Here is a 19,009-nt window from a genome sequence, read left to right on the forward strand (position 1 = left end):
GGCAGGCTGCTGAACGCTCTCCAAGTACTTGTCTGCGAGTGCAGGCTGGTAGCAAGAATGAGGTATCAAGCTGATGCGTTGTGATGGCACACAGATTGAAAGCTTCACGGGTCTCTGGTCTGTGCCACGCTAGCCCATATCCCAGTGCAGTTTCCCACCGTTGCTCCATGGCGTGATAAAGTGACGTAAATCTATTGCAAAGGCTTGTTTGCTGAAGCTGGAGATTCACCCTCTCAGTCGGGCAGACTAAAGATAAGCTGAATCACTGTGCACAATAGGTGAATGCTAAGCAGTATGGGTGAATCTCCTTATGTGGCTGAAGAGGAAAGGGGATAAAAGAGTTTTCTTTTTTAAGCTGTAGCTCCTTACAACCTTGCAGAATCCTTCACCTGCATCGACAGCATCTCCAGCTTCATCAGATGTACAAAAAGCAGAAAAATCGAAGAGTTTAGAGTATTACAGAACACGATTTAGAGATCAGTGATATGTGATATGTTTTACTTGCAACATATGTTCCAGCATGAGGAGTTGTTTTTTTCTACAACGAAGATCCCAATTCAGGCTGATAGCACCATCTCATGGTCTCACTCAAACATTCATGTCTTATTTGTGAAAACACAAGTGAGTGGTGCAAAAAAGCACTTCTATAGAGGCCTTCTTATAGAGCTCTACTACACTGCACATAATGTAGCTGAATCAGAACTGGCATTACCTTAACTGTCAATAACTTCACATTGATCTTCTGTAAATCTAGAGCAAAGTCCAGTAAATGCTGGAACTTCCAAGACCAAATCCAAAATGGGAAATGTCCCACACCTTTTCAAGTACATTCTTGGTATTTGTATCTGTACAATTCACAGAGATAATGTGTATGAATAGCATTCACACACAGCCCTCTAGAGAGCCATGTGTACCTCCTGAGGCACCCTAAGTCATTTGTTAATTCAATGGCACTGGGGGTGCCATGAGCTGCAGTACATCCACTCCTCTTTAATCTGAATTGTAGAACAGCTGAGCCAAATTTCGCGTATCGATTCTAACACTGGAACTGGGCAACATCTTCCGACAAGCCTATCAATATTTAACGTACTGTTATATATTCCACTACCATCCTAAATGCTTTGAAGCGCTATCAAAGCTGACTGTGCCAAACGCAAGCGGGAGACAGATCCAGCCCCTGATACAGTAAACACACAAGCTACACAACTAGATTAATTATTAACTGTTTTCACTGCTGCTTGACGTGAGGCTGCAAAGTCATTTAACAACAGCAGGTTCAAACTGTCTCAGAACTGAGGATGTGGTAGGGTGCAGAATTACATAATCTGACAATGGAGGCCTAGATAAGATGTCACCCCCTGATGAAAGTATAGGCTCAAATTGAACTTGTAAAAGTGTAATAATGTATGGGTTGGTGGTGCAGAAAATTGACTAAATAAAAGAACAAACCAAAAAATTCAATTATGAAAGTAGTGGTAGAAAGTAGTGAGCTGTAGAGTTTGTGTATGTAAATGTTGAGTGACAATCAGCATGTAATCTACATTCATCCCTCAATTCTCAATCACCTCCATCCCTCACACCTTAACTTTTGATTAGGATGACAACCATATGCTAGGCTGTCGGTTGTCTACACAGTCCAAACAGAGAGCCATCAATCCCCCCCAGGTTGGATGTAATACCTGTCGACGTTAAACACAAGCAACTTTCCATACAGTATGATGCATGAGCCACTTAACTGCTACCATTAACAGGGACGTTTTATTAGCATCCTTTATGCCGATGCTTCCTCAAGATGTCACCACGCCACTTAGTTACAAAGTGGCACACTGATGTGTACGCTTCATCTGTCAATAACCAGACATAAAGCATGGTATGTAGTCAACGAGTGTAATACACTGATTAGCTATGATGCAGCACAGTGGGCAAACAAAAACTGTGGATCAACACTAATGGACTGTCTCTCTCTTTCCTCTTTCTCTCTAAAACCCACACTATATTTTGCTGAGGCAGGTCTGTGATGGTGAAACACCATTACTGCTGTCTTAATAAGAGCCCTGAGTGTCTTTCCCCCCGCGGTGGTCCCCAGCAGGGCCTTATCTGGGACTACGCCTTTGGGCATGGTAGATGGGCAAGATAACCTCCATCTGTCTTCATGACTGTCTGGTCTTTATTGCTTTAGGAGAATTGCTGTTTTCACAAGCTCTGCTCAGCCAGGAAAACCAATATTTGTTTCTTCGTTTAGGCCACTGTGATTTGTAACAGGGTGGCTTTACATTTCTGGTCCTTGCAAGGTAAACATAATTGTGCTAATCTCGATAAAGGATTCAAGAACACATTTGTCTAAAAATGGGTTCCTCTCAGCTCAGCCTGATGCACCAGATTGTGGCTTTTGACATACCATCATCTTGAAAGAATATTACCTTTTATAAGACTTTTGTAAGTGCACTTTAGGACAACTTATAACAAATGTCATGACAATCACTACAATAGTTGTCACAGATATGTCCCTTTGATTTACAGATGGTGACGCTAGAGGGGAAGTAAGAGGATCCCCAAAGTGAATAAGATGTTTATCCTTTAGGGACCTAACTGTAGATTTTGAGTTTATCAAGATAACCGCAGAGTTTCTTGATATTTACACCCTTGACTAAGAGTTATAGTTCATACTTCCATCAACATAAGTACAAATTAATCAGTATCCTGCTTCTCTTACATTTCTAGGTATTATTATTGTCTTAAGTCATGCAGAACATCTGATTCAATTATGAAAAACAAACAAAAGGCTTAATCCTTACACTTACACCATCAAGCTAGTACCCTGAATCTCTGAGGGCTTAGAACAGAGCAACAGGTGTCCTCACGGACACTATAGAAAGGTAATAAACCAATAACCAACAATTTTGACATTTAGATCATAGACTCTTAATATCGACTTTGGCCTTTTCAATGTTTGATTACAGAACAGTGACATTTTTCACTCCCTACATAATGTGATCCAGCACCTATTTCACTGTAATGTGGCTGTCATCCATTGGAACAAGTTAGAATTATTTAAAACAGTGCCTAACTTTTCTCTCTAATGCTTTTTTCAATAGCTTTAGGATGTGTTTATCATCGATAGCATTACAGGGTTTTGATTGATATACTAGTAGCTATTAACTGTATGATATTATTCCAAAAGGTGTTTTGGAATAATTTTAAAAGGAATAGTTCAACATGTTGGGAAATGCTCATTTTATTTCATCGAAAGGACATCCATATCAATCTATATATGTCTATTTGGTATGAAGTTAGAGCAAAAACACTGGAAACAGCCGGAAAAAACGAGTCTAGCTTTGTCCAACTTTTCAAAAAAATGCACAAAAATGCCAATATCTAAACTAATTTTCTATATATTGTTTGTTTGATCTGTACACAAACAGAAAAAATGTTAAGATGACAAGTTGTACTTTTTATAAGAAGTCTCAGTGTGGTAAGACAAAGTTGCTAGGATGATTGCCTAGCAACTTTACAGTAAAGTCAAGGAAGTCACTGGAAACCGGCCCAGACATAGTTAAGTAATTAAATAAGAGTATTTCAAAAAATTCTGAACCCTGAAATCCGATTTGACCCTTGCCATTCTCATTGATTGTCTTCAGATCTTTTTGATTAATTCTACCTTTTCAAGTCATATTCAGTTGTCTAATCTCCTGCGTTCAGACGAGATTCCAAAACATCAATAGAGAGAGTGTGTCAGCACTACCTTCTTTGATTCCCAGCATAATTCTGCTGCTTGTCATAAAACCAAAGATCTTTTAAACAGTTTCCATGACTGATTTAGCTTGTTCAAGCTTCTAAGTCCCTGAAAGAAGATCAAACAGAACTTCTCCATCTTTACATATTAAAGAATTGATGACTGGGTTTAATTATTAAAACTGCTATGAGATTTTTTTGCATGGAGTTTGGGCTATTTTAGTCCTCCAATTCCTTCTGTCTCTCTCTCTTTACTCCTCTTAAATGTCTGATGTCCGCTACATTCTAACCCTAAGCAATGAGTCATTCTGATGAGATGCGGAATGAGGTTGACACTGGCCGTCTTTCATCTTCTGCCCAGTTGGAGGTCTGACTCTGGCTAAATGTTATCGGGCCAACAGGACATCACAACAGAGGCACTGACACTGACCAGTTACTTTGCTCTATTCTAGAACTGAAATAATTAGTGAATAAATTGATTAATCAGCGACCATGTTTATAACAGAAATACTACACAAGAACAAACATGACTGACACACACACACACACACACACACACACACACACACACAAACACACAAGCACTTTACACTTGTCCTCTACTACTTTATGTATATCACTGGGAGTCGGCCTTTTGTCATGGGATTTGTCTGAGGATTTAATTCATTTAATTTCTAATCTCCTCAAGTAAACAATGCCATTGACAACCCACTCCACCAGCAACCTTAATAAAGGGATTTGCAGAAGATTTCAGAAACGTAGCAAAAATGACAAGTTGTACGGCGCCCCACCTGGGGTCAGCTGAGAAAATAAAATAAACCGTGCGCACAGAATACAAATCTGTTCCCTCGGTTTAATAAACATGAGCAAAGTTAGAGACATATTCACAGATTCAAACTTCCACGATCAATTACTCTACAGCAAAATTATATTAAATCACAAATGACACATCTTTCCTAACGTAGTAAGGTTAACAACAAGCTAGAAACTAATTTTTCATCAAAACAAGCCGTCCTCCAACCTAGTAGCAGCCGGTGGCACTTAGGGACCGACAAAACAAATAAAAAAAAGTTTGGAGACACTAACTTATTTACTCATTAAATTAATAAATATGTATGTGTCGGTGTAGTTTATAGAAGCCACCGGCTGCTACTAGAGACGAATGTTATTTCTCCAGGTTGGAGGAAGTCTCGTTTTGATGAAAATTAGTTTGTAGCTCATTGTTAACCTTACTACGTTAGAAAAGATGAGCCATTTGTGATTTAATATAATTTTGCTATAGAGTAATTGATCGCGAAAGTTTAAATCTGTGAATATCTTTCCTACTTTGCTCACGTTTATAAAACAGATGGCACGGCTTATGACTCCATGCGCACAGTTTATAAAACCTAGGGAACGGATTATTCTGTGCGCACGGTTTAGTTCTTTTTTTTTTAACAGCTGACCCCGGGAGGGCTCTGTAAATCTGTGTGTGGCAATGTGAATAAAGAAGAGAAAACAGAGAGTAGATGAGTCGAGAAATAATGATTGCCCTTGACCAAAAGATGTAACTGATGAGACATCAAGAAAAATCTGGAAATTTCTTGAATTGGACTCAGTACAATAAAAACCTGAGTAAGTCAAAACTTAAAAGAGAGCACTTTCTGTGTCCTTGAAAGGAAGAGCGTGGCAAAGATCTTGCCGATTTCTTATTACTGAACTATCACCATCAGCCAAAGGAATGCAAATAAACAGTGTGAGGGAGCATTTCCATTCTTTTTTTTTTATTATTATTAAGGATGAGCAGTGGAGGAATCACCTTGATCTGCCGGCCACTCTAGGCTTGAACAAATTCAATTAAAAATTCGACAAATGGTGTTTGGCTGCCTGGTGGAGACAGATGCCATGATGCACAAACCCAAGAAAAAAAACGTAGGGTTAGAGGGATCAGGAAGGCAAAAGAAGCAATGGAGAGCGACGAGTACAGATGGCAGCATTGAGAGCAGAAAATGGTACAGACCAGTCTGAAAGGTCAATGACAGATAGGAGTCAAATGAGAGGAAGTTTATTAGGCATCAGCGACAAACACCACAGTGTATTTACCCTATGAATAGAGCAATACAGTGCATCTATCTGCCTATCTGAATATAAATATTTTTACCCACAAGACTGAGCCTGTGAATTGAGTCAGCGATCCCAAACGGAAACTGCACAAAACTGGTAACAGCAGCTTCACACTCTGCTCAAACATGTGACTACATCTAAAAATGCTCTCTTCAATACAAAACGTTCAAATCTCTGATAGGAGAAGCACTTGGTTTTTACTTGCTGAGGTGGGTGCAGTGAAGGCAAAGATAAAAAAGCAAACTGTGTTTCCATGTGAGTTTGCAATAACTTATCATACAACAATGTAAAGCATTTTCAGTGTTTGATTTGTGTGATGTGTTGAGTGTATTTGGGGCCTTCTTGAAATGCATTCACAAATAAAAGGAATGCCCCAACCAGTAGAATTTGTATTTATTTAAAATAATATATATATATTTTTTTTTTTTTGGTTACCACTTTTTATTAAGTATTCTCCACCCTTCAAGGGTTTAAGTTGTAATGGTTAACACATTATTAACTAAATGTATACTATAGATCAATTACAAGCGGCAGAGAAGCAAACAAGTTGAAGTTTTCCTTTGAGGGGTTGGACCACTTACTTGTAGTAGTAGTTTGTTGCAGCCCTACATTTTTTCACGTCTTTAAACGAGAGATAATCAGTCATAATAAAGTAGGTTGTTGTACTGTATTTGACTTGTGGCTGGGATCCTTACTAATCAAATTAAAACCTCTCCAGACAGCCAGTCACTGGCCCGCCGGCTACACCACCTCCACAGATAATGTCACTTCTTCTGAAGAGAAACTGATCTTGTTACCAGAAACTGTATTAACAATTGGTCATTGTTGTCTCTCACTACAATAGCACAAAAGAATGGAACTGTGGTAAATACTAAAAAAGACAACAATGTTGGCTGAGAGGCGGAGAAAATGTTTGGTTCAGTAAGAAGTGAGTACCTGAACATCTGAGAGTACAAACAGTAAAACAAATGTTTGTTTTGAAATTGGCCTCTGTGGGTTTTTATTCACTTATTCTTACACAGTGATGACAGTGTACCCATCTGAATGTGTGTGTGTGTGTGTGTGTGTGTGTGTGTGTGTGTGTGTGGGTGTGTGTGTGTGTGTGTGTGTGTGTGTGTGTGCATCAGCAAAAAGAGACACAATGACAAATGTGAAGAGACAGGACAAATAAAAGACATACAACTGTTAGACTGCAGGATGTTCAGACAAACAGGTGGAGCTCAGGTGTTTGAGAACTCAGGGATCCCAAATAGGTGCCATCTATTTAGACGGCACATATGTCTTACTTCTCTAACTATATCTTTCTCGTTTGCCAGACCGTCCTCCAAAGCGATCTGAAAGAGGGTCTGGCAACTCCACTTTCCATTCGGGGAGGGGAGGAAAACGTGCTCTGGTTTATTGGCATTTCTTTGATGCCATTTAAAGGAACATGCCCACTTATTAGGACTTCAGCTTGTTCACTGTATCCCCCAGAGTTAGATAAATCCATACATGATACCCTTCTCATCATGTTGTAACTCTGTCTGACGCACCCACCGCTACCCTGGCTTCCAACAGATGCCGGAGGTAACCAGCTCCAACTAGCCTACTACTCCCAATAAGTTACAACATAACGCCAACATGTTCCAATTTACATGTTGTGATTTGTATAGTCACAGTGTGTACAAATAACAAGGTCACATGAGAGACAGACATCATCTAACCTTATACATACTGGGGACTATACTCCACAGATGGCAAAGCAAAGGAAATGGCAGAGGTAACTGCTCCAGCACCTGTCTCCCCTGTCCTCAGTAAACTGCCTAATCCTGACCAAACGACTTCGGCAGAGATTACTTCATTTGACTCCGAGCCAAAGCCTGCCACAAAAAAAAAGGCAAAATGCAGTGTTTGAAAGTCTTGTCCGATTTCCGTGGCACATATGTGATAAAATGGCCAATATTATGCATTGCATTCATTGCAAAGACTGCAGCCAAATAATTGCTGGAAACAGTGGTTTTGCTGTCGGGGCATCACATTCTACATTTAAAAAAGAAAAAGTACAATGTCTTCAAGTAACACGTCCTGTGCCGTGACAGGCGCGTGGCAGGCAGTGCAGTTCATCTCCCTGCAGCCTTATGCCAGGCAGCGGCAAACTGAAACAGTGAAGTGAATATTTTTGAGTGCACCTAAATCATAGACTGGTGCACCTAAATGACAAAATTAGCACCAGTGCAACCAATGTAAAAACCTAGTCCGGAGGCCTTAAACAAATACAGGGTGTGTATCTTTGTGTGTGTGTGTGTGTGTGTGTGTGTGTGTGTGTGTGTTTGTTGTGAGAAGTAAGACTCAATGACAGGCCTTTTCATTTTAGACTCCAGCTTCTTCATTTTGACAGACACCATTTCTGACACATATAATAGTTTTAGATGACACTATCCACAGACAAACTGTGAAACAAAGTCTACGCTAAGTTTCAACAGAAAGGCTTGACACTTGAGAGCATCAGACCATAGCAGACAAGTCGCTATCTCTCACAATTACCTTCACACACACACACACACACACACACACACACACACACACACACACACACACACACACACTTACAGATAGATGCACAAACACACACAAGCACAAATACTGCCTGACTTTGTTTGGACAATCTAGCTGGTCAACCACTCCACAGATTTCAGATGAGCTTTTACAATCACCATTCTCTGTCACCTTGCAACCATCCATGGGGGGCGTAGTATTAACATGCAGGTAGTAGGCTGCAGCTATCCCCTCAATTTCCTCAAGGAAAAAAATGTATACCTATGCCTCTCTCTTTGACACTTACTGTATTTATTTCACACAGTTATGAAAACCAAACAAGACCATAATATATTGGTTTGGCAGCTTATTCTTAAACACTGTTTTTTACAGTATATACCCTGACAACAACAACAGTTTTTATATAAAATCTGCTCGACCGGTACAAAAGAAGTAGAATACATGTTGTTTCTGCAAAATTGGAGCTAAACTATCAGCGGTATCTAATATTTTGCAAACACATACATACTGTCAACTGAAAGACAAAAGTTTTACCAAAGAAGCAAGGAAGACCGAAATAAGTACAACCATCCTATTTGCAAAAACAAGCTGCATGGTTTTCAGGAACTGGCTGTTTTGGAGCTTTCGAAGGCATCACAACAGATGGAGTTTGTCCATGTTGGCTTGGTTGAGTTTGTTAGTTAATTCTCAGTCTTGGAAACAGCAGTTGACATCTGCTGAGGTAGACTGTAGGACTCTACTATACTAATTTCCTGTATCAAATCTATAATATGTCAATAATAGATACACATCTATCAAACGTATGGCAGCAAAAAGAGTTGAGACAAAGTTTCTAATTTGAAATTTCGGGAAGCAGTGTTTTACTGCCCTCTCTGATTCAAAGTCTCAAACGCGATTTACCTCAAACCCCACCCAACAGTGATGTCATAGTGTCCTGGAGAAAACCTGTACTTCACTTCAGCAAGGTGAAAAGTTAAACTACTGGAGCTCAGCAAAGACAAGATTTTCAGGGGGAGTTAAGTTACTTTTCTCTTTTCCAACAACCTGCATGCACTGCCGACTCACACCCTGTAGCCTAGCTCCTAATCAGTAAAACCGCTGCCTTAATTAACTCTTGTTCAATAGTTGATTTAGCCAATTGATTGCTGCACTACATTTAATACAAGCAATCTTGCATCCAGTAACGTAATGTCTCTGTCGGTAATATTATTTAACGTGCTGTGCGTGTAGAGTTAATGTTACTTGCCCTCGGCTATCTTTCGTGCTACTATAAGAAGGAATTAGTCAATTCCAGGATTGATGTTGACGGTCAACCATTGAAATGTTCCTATAGATGTTAATAAAATATCACTAAAGGGAATCAAAGGTACCACCTCCCATTTATTTCACTTCCTGCCACCGTCTGCAACCCGTTAATGTGTAGCCTGGAACGGAGTGACTCAGCGTTAAATCAAAGCTTACTCCCAGCTTGCTCATTATGTTTGGGACAAGCTGAGACAGCCAGTCCACAGAGCCCAACTGTCCTCCAGTCAGACACTGTGTAGTTCATTGACAAGAGTCCCTACACATAGATAAAACACACTTATTGTACAAATACGTTAAAGGGCAACTATTATATAGCATTTTCAGGAATATTATTGCACGTTGTGTTTGTACTAGAACGTGTTTGCACGCTTTAATGTTTAAAAAAAACTGTTGCTGAACCTGTATTCAACCTTTGTATGCAACGCTCTGTAGGAGCACCTGTCTCTTAAATCCCTTCTCCCACAAAAGCCCAGTCTCCTCTGATTGGCCTAATAGGAACTTTCATCTGATTGCCATGGCCTGCTCATTGGTCTAGCCACCATTACTGTTGATCTATTTCTACTCATCTAACTAATAGCCCCTAATTAGGTTTAATTAACTAAGTTTTTCATGCATGAACTGTGTCCCTAGACCTCTCTTAACGAAAAAGACAAAGACAAAAATTTTTTTTCAATTTAAAGTTATGCATGAGTCAAGGCATCCTTAGCTAGCAAAATGCTGTTTTACACTGACCAGTGACCTGCAGTTGAGCTACTTAGCATACAACCTCACCTACCAACAAACCCAACCTGCTAACAACACCAGCTAAATAATATGCTGGCTCCCAACAACAAGCAAACAATCATCCAGCACTGGCAACACATGGCCGCAGATTTAACACCTGGTATTACACCTGCATCATCAAAGTATGATGTATGTACAGTATGTATGTATGTATGTATGTACGTATGTATGTATGTATGTATTTATGTATCACATAGTACATTTCGCAATCTCTAACTATCTAACTGTGCAAATATACAGACAAATAAACAAATAAACAGTGGCCAAACAACAACTGGCAAAACATCTACAGGCACTATATCATGAATATTCATCTAAGCTGCACTTTGACCAGCATGCCCTATATTCTGAGATCTCTGATACCACATGGGAGCTGTTCAAAAAGTATTGATGAGTTTACCTCTGATCCATTATTCCTCTGTGTCGTATTTGTTTACAATCAATTTGCTTCAGTGGCTGTGCAATTGCACTGAGACAGGGACCTGGAGGAAAAGGCGGTGTTGCTACACCAACTCTTGTAACAGTCCACTGGGTATGCCTCGGCGGTGCTGGAGGGAGTGCAGAGGAGGAAAGAACAGGAGTGTGTGTGTGTGTTTGTGGGGGGGGGGGGGGGGGGGGGGGGGGGGGGGGGGTTGAGTGTCAAGGGTACAGACTAACAGTAGAAAAGTAGGGAAGGCTGAGGAGGAGAGATAGTGTAGGATTTGTCGAGAGTTTAGCAGACATGAGGAGACCTCCTGAGGGCCTTCAGCACACTGCAACTCTTTCCCCTCTCTTAACTTTGTCAGCTCGTGCTCATTCTCCCATCTTTCTTGCTTGTTTTTCAGATTCACTCATCTCTTTTTTTTTACTCTTTTGCTCATGCAGTCTATTCATCTTATTTATGCTTTATAGCTTTCTAATACAGCCTTACAGCCTCTCCCATTTCTCTGGGTTTCTCTTTTTTGGTGAGCGGGTATGAAGAGCATACTGAGTTGGCATCAAGGCCTCTGAGCGCTATCAGAAGGAGACAGGCTCTCCCTGGTTGTCTCGCTTTGCTACAGATTGATATCCAGTCTGCTGGAGGACACATAATGCATGCGAGCACTGAATGACTGAGCATGTGTGTGTCTATGTACAGTGTGTGTGTGTTTATGTGTGTGTTGTGGGTGCGTGCGTGCGTGTGTGTGTGTAGATTTACAGTGGTGAACGATTAGCATGGGGGCTGCCATCTGTGGCCTCTTTTATTGAATGGTTGCTCCAGGTGACACTGTGATAGCCTGAGTGAGAGTCTACTGTCATATTCCAACTTGAGAGGACCTCTTCTGAACTAGGATGCAACAGTAGACACCAGCAAATTACAGCATACACTGTAACAAACAGTGTGTGTGTGTGTGTGTGTGTGTGTGTGTGTGTGTGTGTGTGTGTGTGTGTGTGTGTGTGTGCCTTTACAAAAGCAGGCTAGACAAAAGAGGGAAAGCGACAGCTCGACCGTTAATTACTCAAGCTAATAGAGCAGCTGCTTATTCACTCCTGTTTCAGTCAGATTCACAGCGGGACGGTGAGGCTCAGGCAGGACATGCGAAGCATTAAGATGGACGTGCTGTGACTCTGGACAAAGGCTAAGTAAGGTAAAGACAAAAGCCATTAGACTGATGTAGTTCAGGGACTTCAGAAAGTTTTCCAACAGCTGACACCGGCAGTATCTTTGATCTTCAGATTAAGTATACACAACATGTTATGATGCTCTTAAGAAGACTTTAAAGCACAATTATCCAATATTTTGTTATAGTTTTCATCTCCGAGAAACTTCTCCTGCTTTCTAACTAACGTATCTTTTATGTCCCTGAAGTCCTCCTGGCTAACTTGTTTCCATGGCAACATGTCCTCAGACAAACCCTTCCACTTTGAGACGACAAAATACGCAGCAGTAGTGGTAAGTTAGCTAGCTAAATAAAGACAACATTTCAGTGAGTGTGTAACCCAACCCAACTACTGTACTAGCACTCGAGCTAACAAGCTCAATTATAAAGACGGAACATTTTGACTGCCTTGTACAGTAAGGCAGTTAGTTACTGACATTCATGAAATGTATTTAGCAAATGTAGTATTTACTATTGAGCTTTATTATATTCAAATGTCACTATGACATGATGCTAATGCTTTCATACTCTGAGAAGTGTTAACCTTTCATATTACAGTTTTTGTACATATATACAATTTGCAGTTTCATTATGTCCATGGTAGGTTATTCCTACTGACAAAACTCAAATTAGGCTGACTTTATCCCGCTTTGTTTTTTAATACATCTTACTTCTGAACTGAACATTATATTTGTTTGGTCTGGAGGAAAAATATGCTGTATTTATTGTAAATTGTAGATGATAATGCTATTGTGCACTGGTGTCAGCCATCATTTAAATCTTCCCTTTAACAAACAGAAAATACAAGATAAACAATAACAGTATGTCAACTGCAGGATTTAACAAATTTTAACACATTGGAATTGTAAATGGAGGCAATGAGTAACGTTTGTGTGTACTTGTTTGTGTGTACGTGTGTAGAATTGGGTTGTAAGACTCAGGGGTGACAAAATCAATGAGGATATAAGGCAACGAATGCAAAACAGCAGGGTTCAAATACGAAGAATGATAGAAGGGCTTCCCAGAATACATTTCAGCATATCTCTCATAGCACCTTTGCATTCATGGTATAATTGTGTCCACTGGCATTCAGTGGATATGAACGTGTACTCAGTATCAATACATAAAAATCTTCCAAAAGTCAGAATTCAGGTTCTAGTGAATTACATAAGTGGAAATTACTAGTTACATTTTCCCAAAATGCCAAAGCGGATAATGGCTCTGATCAGTTGATGGAAGAGATGGTAAAAGGATGCCATAAAATCAGCATGGACATTAAAAATGGCAGAAGAATGGTGAGCTATTCACACATCAATTAATGTTTATAAATAGGAATAGTCTGTGAATTTGTGGTTTACAAATGCTGAATTCTCATCAGCAGAAAGGGTTCTGCTTATGGGGTACATTAGGCGCAGAGGGGCACACTGATTACAGAGAGACTGGAAGGTTACGATCAACCTGATGCCTCCACTTTCTAAGATTTAAAATCTGAGAATCAGAAGCGGGGAACAGCTGAAGGATGTGTTTCTGAGAAGGAGATGGATTTGTGAGAGCTGTGTAACTGCCCAGGAGAGGGCGCCCCTCACTCGATGGAGTAGTAAAGCAGAGCACATGAACACTGATGTGGACACACATACACACACACACACAATGCAGCGTCTTATTCACCAGGAGGAGACCCATCTTTTTATGGCCATTATTTTCAAAGTTTCTTCCAGTCTTACTTGCTCTTCATGATTTTGCAGATATTCCACCCCTCCTACTGTACCCTTTCCTTCCTCACGGCCTACACAAAATCTTTCAACTCATGTCTCTCCTTAGGCAGACCCAAACCTGACTCAACACTTCTGTACTCACTAATGAGCATCCTCATCCAGTGCCAGTGTTAATGTATGCCATCTGTTTAGCATATGCAAATGTAACCGCCCTACATCATCCAATCAGTAGAGTGAAGTAATGCTTAATTAAAATGGACACAATGCAGTGTTTGCTTTTACTGACACCGCATGCTGTACTAACATGGGAACAGGATGCCAAGGTAGACAATATAAATACAGTAGTCTCACATTGTTAAACCTATCTCAACAACACTGAGGAGTGAAGGTCTGGCTACACCACACATTCATTCTGGGATAGGAGAAAAAAAACACTCTGGGGTGTTTGCAACGACAACACACAGAAAGGGGAAGGTGAACATCCGGCACATCAGGCAATTATCCTGTACTTCCGTTGATCCAGACTATAAATACAGAAACTGCTGGGGGCACTGAGGTTGTTCCCAACTTTATCATTGTGCGTAAGTGTGCTGAAGTCATTCAGCAAAGGCTCTGACTGTATTTGGGATGGAACTGGAGGACAAATTATGATCTATAAACTTTGGTGGAAGTATTTTGAGGTTTGTTGCAATTTATCAGATCTATCTAAACATTTTCAGGGAGAAGCAACATTTTATAAAAAAAAAAGAAATGGAATATTTTAGCATTTGTAGTGAAAACTACATTCAAATGCAAACAATGTATCCTATACACTAATGTGTGCATACGCACACACACACATCATGAATTAAGAATACAACTAGCTCTCTCTCCCGGACAAGTGTCTGCTCAAATATCCCTGGAAACATTTCAGAGCTTCACACATCCATATTCATAAGGTTTTTATAAGGTTATTTTAATAAGTGTCCACTCTGCCAGAACACCTTGTTCTAAGACCAGTGAAGAAGTGCACCCTTGGGTTTTCAATATTCATGCTGCAATTGCACACAGCAGCTCATCCTGCTGAGAAAGTTGAATCACAAAATCTTAAGCAAACATTTGTTAATCTCTTCAAATACTTTCTGTAATTGATTAAATTTGTGTGGTACAAAAAGAGAATTGTTCCATAACTACAAGCCCCACCTGGCACCCTTTAAATAGAGCGATGAACAGAGCGGATTGGATTACAATTTGGCCCAGGTCTGGTTTGCAGAAATTTTATATTTTACATATTTTTACAAAAATAAAACTGATAATGTACCGGTTCCCTATCTGTTTAAGTGCACGTGATCTTCCCTACAGTATATGCGCTGCCAAAAAATAATTTTGAGCTGCAAGATGCCCTAACAGTTATCAGTTGCAACTCAAAGTTTCAAGCTCCAACACCTGAAACTCATAACAAGTCTCTCTCTCTATCGCCAAGGTTGCTGTGCCTTTGCTTTTACTCTTCAGCATGTGTCTCACACCTGAGATGGGTATGTGGTTAGTTTTCTAATCTTGCTTCTGAGAAATACATTGTCTTGTACTATTTGCAGCAACAAAGTGCAAAACAGAGGACCACGTTCACTGCAAGAAGGCAGTTATTACCTTTAGATGATAAAAAGGCCATGAGTCTGACAAATTAAAAAAACAACACTACAAAGCCGTTAAGTATTGGAGCATCGTTAATGAGGATTTGTTAGTGGGATGGATGGTGTGCTAGCCCATGAGCATGCAATCTCATTGCAGTCCAGAGGTTAAAGGTTAAGTTGCCCCGAAAGTAAACGCACAGAAAATAGTAGTAGTAGAAGAAGTCATTATTGTGAGGACTACGGCCAGGTACCTGAGTATATCCCCCTGCTCTTCAATTTCATCAGCAACCTCTTCAAACCTGCAATGATGTGAAGAAGCCAGTCATCAGCACATGTTCGCAACAACTGCACCCAAATCTTTCCCTCAATCTGACATGTAAGTTGAGAAAATTATGCCACACAGAGAACCCCATGTGATCTTAAATGTTGATTTTGCTAGCGGTAGCATCCAAGGATAAAGGGATCAGTTTGTGGCCAAATTGTAAAAAAAGGGATGTTTCACTACATAAAAACTATGGGAAAAACATCATCAAGAAGGAGTGTATGGCTAGCAGACAAGGTACAGTATAAGCCATATATACAGATGTACATACAAAACAGATAGACAGAAAATAGGGAAAATGGGACCCGTCCACTGAGCATCCATCCCCTGGCATCACCCCCCACTCATTACTCCCACTGACTGGCTCTCTCCTTCTGTCTCTGCACTGTGTGTGACTGGTGTGCTTCCTGGAGAGGGGACATCTGTTTGGCCCTTACCTGTGTTCCTGTCTGGGAAGATACAGCAGTGCTTCTTCAGTATGCCTGGCAACACCTTCCAAGAAACAACAAAGCAGGGGGGAGAGAGAGCGGGAGAAAGAGGGAGGAAGAGAGTGAAAGATGTTAATATCGCCGCAGCTCAAAGCAGATAACCAAGGTGGAGCTCTGAGGAAAAGCACTGAGCCATGCTGCAACCCACAATTACAGAGTAGCAGAAGATACCCCATTTCTCACACCATTTGCATCAAAAGGAGCTGCTCCCATATTTATCTAAGACCTTTCTTCTCCACCGTGATCAGAGCAGTGGAGCACTAAATGATGATCCCGGTGTGGATACGGTATGTGTGCCGAAAGTTCATTTTTAACTGTGTATCTCTGGTTTATTCAAACTGAAAAACAGTCAGAGGTGGGTTGAATGGAGTGTGAAGGAGAATATGATGCACTTAGAATCCATTGGAACGGAAAAGCACAGCGATGTAAAAACAACAACACTGGATTGAGATGGGAGAAAAGTTGGCAGTGTTATCAGTCGATCTGTTGTGGTCACATCAACGAACCAAATTTAAGAAGCTTTCTCTGCTCTATTAGCAACTTCACATGCCAGGAAGTTGTAGCAGCAAATACAACAGCCAATTATAGCACCTTTCACAAGTACAAGTCATACTCAATAATGCATGCTTACAATCTTTTCTGTGCGGAGTTAATTAAAAATGTAATCCTTCCTAAGTTGTATCTCAGCGGCAAATATTTTGCTACCATTTCTTCTGTAGGTAAAGAGTTTGAATAGTATGCTTTTTCTCATTTCTTTGTACGATGACAGTTTTGTGAAAGCACTGCTGTGACGCTGAATACCATTATTGGTGTTCACAAGGCACAAATATGCAGAATTTCCAGGGACCCAAAACAAAGAAGGAGATGCGGAGGTGGCTCGGCAGGTGCTAACATTACCTCGTTGTCTTCGTCTCTGACTGACAGGCACACTGTGCAAAATGACTTTCTGATATAGACGGTTGTCTTTTTCTTTTTCTCCACTTTGTTTTTCATGATAGTGTTAACATTTCTTTGCATTTGCACATGGTGGTTATGTCAGGCTCTCCTGTCTCTCTGTGATATTATTTCTCTCCGAGAATGAACAAGACCAATCAGATAAGTGTCCCTTTAAATTAAAGAGAGGAGCATACATAAATGTTACCTCTTGAAAAGAGATAGGAGACCAGGAAAGAAAAATAGAAAGGAACTCTAATGGCTTGTTTCTGGGGGATATTCAAAGAAATACCATCCAACTAAATCATTCATTCGGTAGGAGGGCCTCAAGTAGACTCTCATCATATAGTCTCATTTTCTACTTTATCATCAGCATCTTAAGAGGAGAGGTAATCTTGCATTAATATAAACACTGCATCTGTCCTTATAATCTAATCAAATCAGCTCATGTTGGACTTTTAAACTCAGGACCTTTATTTCTACTTAAAACACCTTGTTATGGTGCCATTCCATGGTAGATGTGCTTGATTGCCCAGTCATTGGGCCTCATGCAAGAACATTATTGTATCCTTAATCTCTTTTAAATTTTTTCTGTGTTTTTTTTTTTTAAGACTGCTCCAAATCAGAGTCACAAACTCTTTAGTTTGGACAAACTAGTTGTGAATTCCGCTTGGTTCAGCTTGATACAAAAAGCCTGTTCATTAAGAGGTGCAAGTTTATGATCAATGCCCTCAACTTGCCAAATAAAGCTGTGTGTTCTGCTACGTGAGTAGCCAAGTTTCATTCATAAAAACAATACTAAAGAGCGAAAACAAGATAGATAATCAGATAATAACATTTTTGCAGTGCCAGTGGTGGTATAAGAAGACTTAAAACACTTACCTGGAATTCATCAACAGAACAGATGTCAGCACAATGTCATCAAAGCAGATCTGTATTTTTACAGACAAACTAAAAGAGGGAATGTTTTGACTTTTTTCTAAGGCAAAGCACTTCATGAGTAATGTGGGATGCAGTCAAGGGAGAGTGACAATTACAGAGATAAAGGGATCATTATAGCCTACGGTATGTGATGTTAAACTGTAGGTGCAGCAAAGGATGATAATGGCCAGAGACCTGCATGGAGATTCTGAAGCAGCTATTGGAGTGGGAGAAACAGCTATACTAAAATGTATAAGTTGCCGATATATGAATTCCACAAATGTTCTTAAATCACATATACGGGACAAATCTCTTTGTAGGTCTATGCAGAGACCACAGATGTAATGATTGGTTTATAATGACTTACACAGCTGCATGATGTAGTTATAATTGATGCTGACTATCTGGCTGGCTGGCAGACTTGTACTGGAGGAGTGTGGAAAACAAACTGTCAGGGACACTCTTTAGTGTTACAGACACACAGAGCTGTCAGTTGCCTCTCATTTACGCTTTAAAAGGATTGGAGTCTGAAAGGTAAGGATTCTAATTTCGCATGAGAAAATGTGTTGGGCGTCCATTTGATTGTCTTTTTAAGCTTATCTTGAGATGAGCATAAGAGAGGATTTATTTCACCCTGTTTTAACAAGACAGATTTACAAGACACAGCAGGACAATACACAACTGGGGCAACAGGAAATACGAAAACCTAGGATTGTTTGGGTATTTTCACAGATTGTTTTTTGAACATTATTCATAGAATTGGATAGTTGGTTTTTTTATTCAAATCACAGTTAATGGCTAGCCTAATTATTTTTATTTAAGGCCAGAAATACATGAAAACTATAAACTTGATTATATTAAAATTCAATGAATGTTCATCACCCAATAAATCAGTTAATTTAACAGTTTTGCAGTTTTTTGTAAAATAAATCTTCAAAGACAA

General features: G+C 40.0%; 1 protein-coding gene across 5 annotated transcripts in view; it reads right to left on the bottom strand.

The window, feature by feature from the left end:
• Positions 1 to 19,009, bottom strand: part of dlgap2a (discs, large (Drosophila) homolog-associated protein 2a) — a 143,003-nt gene that overhangs the window by 116,465 nt on the left and 7,529 nt on the right. For all 5 annotated transcript variants that reach the window (XM_034858118.1, XM_034858117.1, XM_034858116.1 and 2 more), the window contains exon 2: positions 16,162 to 16,216. In XM_034858118.1, the coding sequence (XP_034714009.1) occupies positions 16,162 to 16,216 (55 nt within the window). The remainder of the gene's footprint in view (positions 1 to 16,161; positions 16,217 to 19,009) is intronic.

Source organism: Etheostoma cragini, chromosome 20 (assembly GCF_013103735.1).
Source record: "Etheostoma cragini isolate CJK2018 chromosome 20, CSU_Ecrag_1.0, whole genome shotgun sequence".
In the NCBI taxonomy this organism is placed as follows: Eukaryota; Metazoa; Chordata; class Actinopteri; order Perciformes; family Percidae; genus Etheostoma; species Etheostoma cragini.